Source organism: Otolemur garnettii, unplaced genomic scaffold (genome assembly GCF_000181295.1).
Source record: "Otolemur garnettii isolate 467f Iridium unplaced genomic scaffold, OtoGar3 scaffold00276, whole genome shotgun sequence".
NCBI classification, from domain to species: Eukaryota; Metazoa; Chordata; class Mammalia; order Primates; family Galagidae; genus Otolemur; species Otolemur garnettii.
In genome coordinates, this window is record NW_003852671.1 from 530,866 (window position 1) to 534,106 (window position 3,241).

The 3,241-nt window shown below is 42.4% G+C and overlaps 1 protein-coding gene across 1 annotated transcript in view; it reads right to left on the reverse strand.

Moving 5' to 3' along the window:
* Positions 1 to 3,241, reverse strand: part of RPGRIP1 (RPGR interacting protein 1) — a 75,209-nt gene that overhangs the window by 45,758 nt on the left and 26,210 nt on the right. Inside the window, exons 10-12 of the mRNA XM_012813535.1 lie at positions 2,676 to 2,865; positions 1,939 to 2,082; positions 1,323 to 1,473 (exon numbers count right to left, since the gene is read on the reverse strand). Of these exons, the coding sequence (XP_012668989.1) occupies positions 1,323 to 1,473; positions 1,939 to 2,082; positions 2,676 to 2,865 (485 nt within the window). The remainder of the gene's footprint in view (positions 1 to 1,322; positions 1,474 to 1,938; positions 2,083 to 2,675; positions 2,866 to 3,241) is intronic.

Here is a 3,241-nt window from a genome sequence, read left to right on the forward strand (position 1 = left end):
AAAAAAAAAAAATTCAAACAAAAGAAATAAAAATTAAGAATTTATAATAAATAAAATTTATTTATTTATTTGTTGCGAGACAGAGTCTCACTCTGTCACCCTCTGTAGAGTGCTGTGACGTCACAGCTCATAGCAACCTCAAACTCTTGGGCTCAAGCGATTCTCCTGCCTCAGCCTCCCAAGTGCTGGGGCTATAGGCACCCACTACAACACTTGGCTGTTCTGGGGGGTTGCAGTTGTCACCGTTTAGCAGGCCCGGGCCAGGCTCTAACCCACCAACCTCGGTGTATGTGGCCGGTGCCCTACTCACTGAGCTATGGGTGCAGAGCCAATAAAAAGTTTTTTAAAAAGCAAAGTAAACAAATATTCAGAAGTAGAGAAGGGTGTTTATCCTGCACTGCCCAAGAGGAAAGACATGAGATTCTCAATTCAAAAGAGGATTTCCTTTGTTATGTGGTAGTTACCTTTTATCAGACTCATGCTGGCATGGATAAACTATGCCCCAGAAAGACTTACCTCCCTTTATTCTAGGTCCTTACTCACTGAGAAACCTGCCTACTTATTCTGCTTTCCAGAGAGAGGACTGCCCTGAACTATGATTCCAAATATTTTCATGACAGCAATGGAGTAGCCATTATTATAAAATAACAAACAAACATTCAGGTTTAAATATATGTTTCTGGTGAATTTGATTAGTGTGAGTCGGATCTCTCACCACTAGGTACAATAACAAAGCCAAGTTTCTTTACATACAAGACTGAGAACAGACCCTGGTTATCGATGACTATTCTAAATATAGGCAGTACCACAATCTGAAACTTTCGTTCAGTGTTCAGCCAGCTGCTCTGTCACTGTTGATATCCTAAAATTGTAACAAAGATGTTACAGACTTTTAGAAAGAAATCACAGAAAAGGGGAACGAGAGATGTGTGCTAAATGTCTATTACCTAACAGCTTTGAGGAAACAATGAGGGAGAAGAGAGAGAAAGAGAGGAAGAGAAGGAGAGGGACAGCGAGAGGGAGAGCATGTTACACTACCCTGAGGAACAATAGTGATACTCTCATTCTCAAAATAGAAGCGACCCCTTGGAAGAAATTTCTGGGCCCTGTTGAAACTGTGCAGAGAAATCCTAGCAATACACTGAGATTATGAAGGGAAAGAAGCTGCTAACATGTCTGAAAACAACAAAGATGCTAAGTCGCAAGGCATAAGAGGCAGCCTTCCAGACATGCACACGGAGTGGAGCACAGGTGTGAGCTGTGTGAAGAGTCCCACAGCTAACAGCCATGTGAGAACAAAGTACAAAGGTACCCAAACTTGCCAGATGTTGGAAGGCCATGGCTTCTTAAAATACCTTCCAGCTGTTTGATACGGTTGTTCTTGAGATCTAGGAGTTGATTCAACCTATCCAGTTTTTCTTGGCGATCACTTTTCTCATTATCGGCTTTCGTCATCATCGCCTCCAGTTCCTCCTGAAACAAAATAATGTTTGGACTTTTCTCTCTCAGTGGCCTAGAACCAGAGTCCAGATAAAAAAGGGAGCCCCTTTTTTGGGTAAAGAAGACCCTGCTATCTCCTTAGGGCAGGTTCATCGGCTAGAGAAAGTTTGGTTTCCTCACAGATGCCTCTAGGACTAGCTGTGTTATCTGTGCTATCCAGTAGTCTTTTCCTAGGAACTGGCAAAATTTAAACCCAGAAGCTAATGAAAACACTTGCCATTTTCATTAGCTGGCCTTTCACTGGCTTCTAGTGCCAAGGCGCCACGGGCATGTGTGTGTCCTCAAGTTCTTCAAAAGACAACATATTCTGTGTTTGCACAGAATAGCAAACCACCTGGCATCAACCCTGGGAACTCTGGTCTTGCTTCATTTCCTGTCTCCGGAGTGGTTCCCAGGTGTCTGTCTATCTAGCCACTTCCTATACCGTTTTTTCTTCACCTGATAACACACGTTGATTTTGCGCTGCAGAATGAGCATGTCTCTGGTCTTTTCTAGCTCCAATGTGGTCTCTGCATGGGTTACTTGCAACTCACTTAACATCCGGGACAGTTTGTTTTCTTCTTGGTTTTTTGGTTCACTGGGCTGTAGAGGGAGAAACATCAGTAGAGGGAGTATAAATATGATAGGCACAGTAATAACTATTCTCCATAAAGCAGTCGTTGGCATTAGTAAAATGCCAAAGAGTAAAAGAGGACCTGTGTTACTTCACAAATGCTTTCTTCCCTAGTCCTCATGCCCAGAAGTAACAGTAAAGGGAGGTTTTACAGCCTCTTAATGTCTGGGGGTTTTTTTGTTGCTATCTGTTTGTTTTGTTTTATTGAGACAGAGTCTCACTATGTCTGTTTTCTTTTCAGCAGACCATTGCAAATCCTCATCTGGAGAAGATTCTGAATTTTTTTTTTTTTTGGCCGGGGCTGGATTTGAACCTTCCACCTCTGGCATATGGGGCCGGCGCCCTACCCTTTTGAGCCACAGGCACCGCCCAAGATTCTGAATTTTGTGAGCTGTAAAGAGTGGGAAAAAATGGGTAGAGCTCATGAAGCTTTCTCTACTCTCGGCCTTCTCATATCTTTTCAAATATTATCCTCAGTCCTGACAAAATATTACTCAGTGAGTTTTCTAATCTCTTCATCTGTCCTATAGATATTTGCCAGAGAACCCTCTGGGGAGCAGACAAGTTTGTTTAAAGAGGCTCTTACCTCTGAGTGAGTGGCTGGTTCAGATTGCACGTCTGGAAATTGGGAAATTGCGGATGCTTTTTGGAGGAGCTCTATTTCCTGTTTATGCTTCTGAAGCATGTTGGTGATTTCAAGCTTCAGGTCCTTGTTTTGGGCTGGAGAAAAAATAATCCAGAAAATTGAAACTCTGTAGTCATTAATAACCATGGTCAGACTTGGAACAAATGTGAATTAAAATTTTCCTACTCATGTTTAATTTATTTTACAAATTTGCCCTTGGAGAAGTGATTCTCTCTTATTTCTACAAAGGACCTCTAGCTTATTGACCTAATAAAGTGAGGTGATACTTGCTCTCCAAGAACAAAACAAACACCTGTAGAAAAGTAGCATGGAAGGGAGAACACCGCCACCAACACAAAAACGGAAAGACAAAAACACATAACTGACTAGCGCACTTCAAACTTTTTTTTTTTTTTGAGACAGAGCCTCAAGCTATCCCCCTGGGTAGAGTGCTATGGCACCACAGCTCACAGCAACCTCCAACTCCTGGGCTCAAGCGAGTC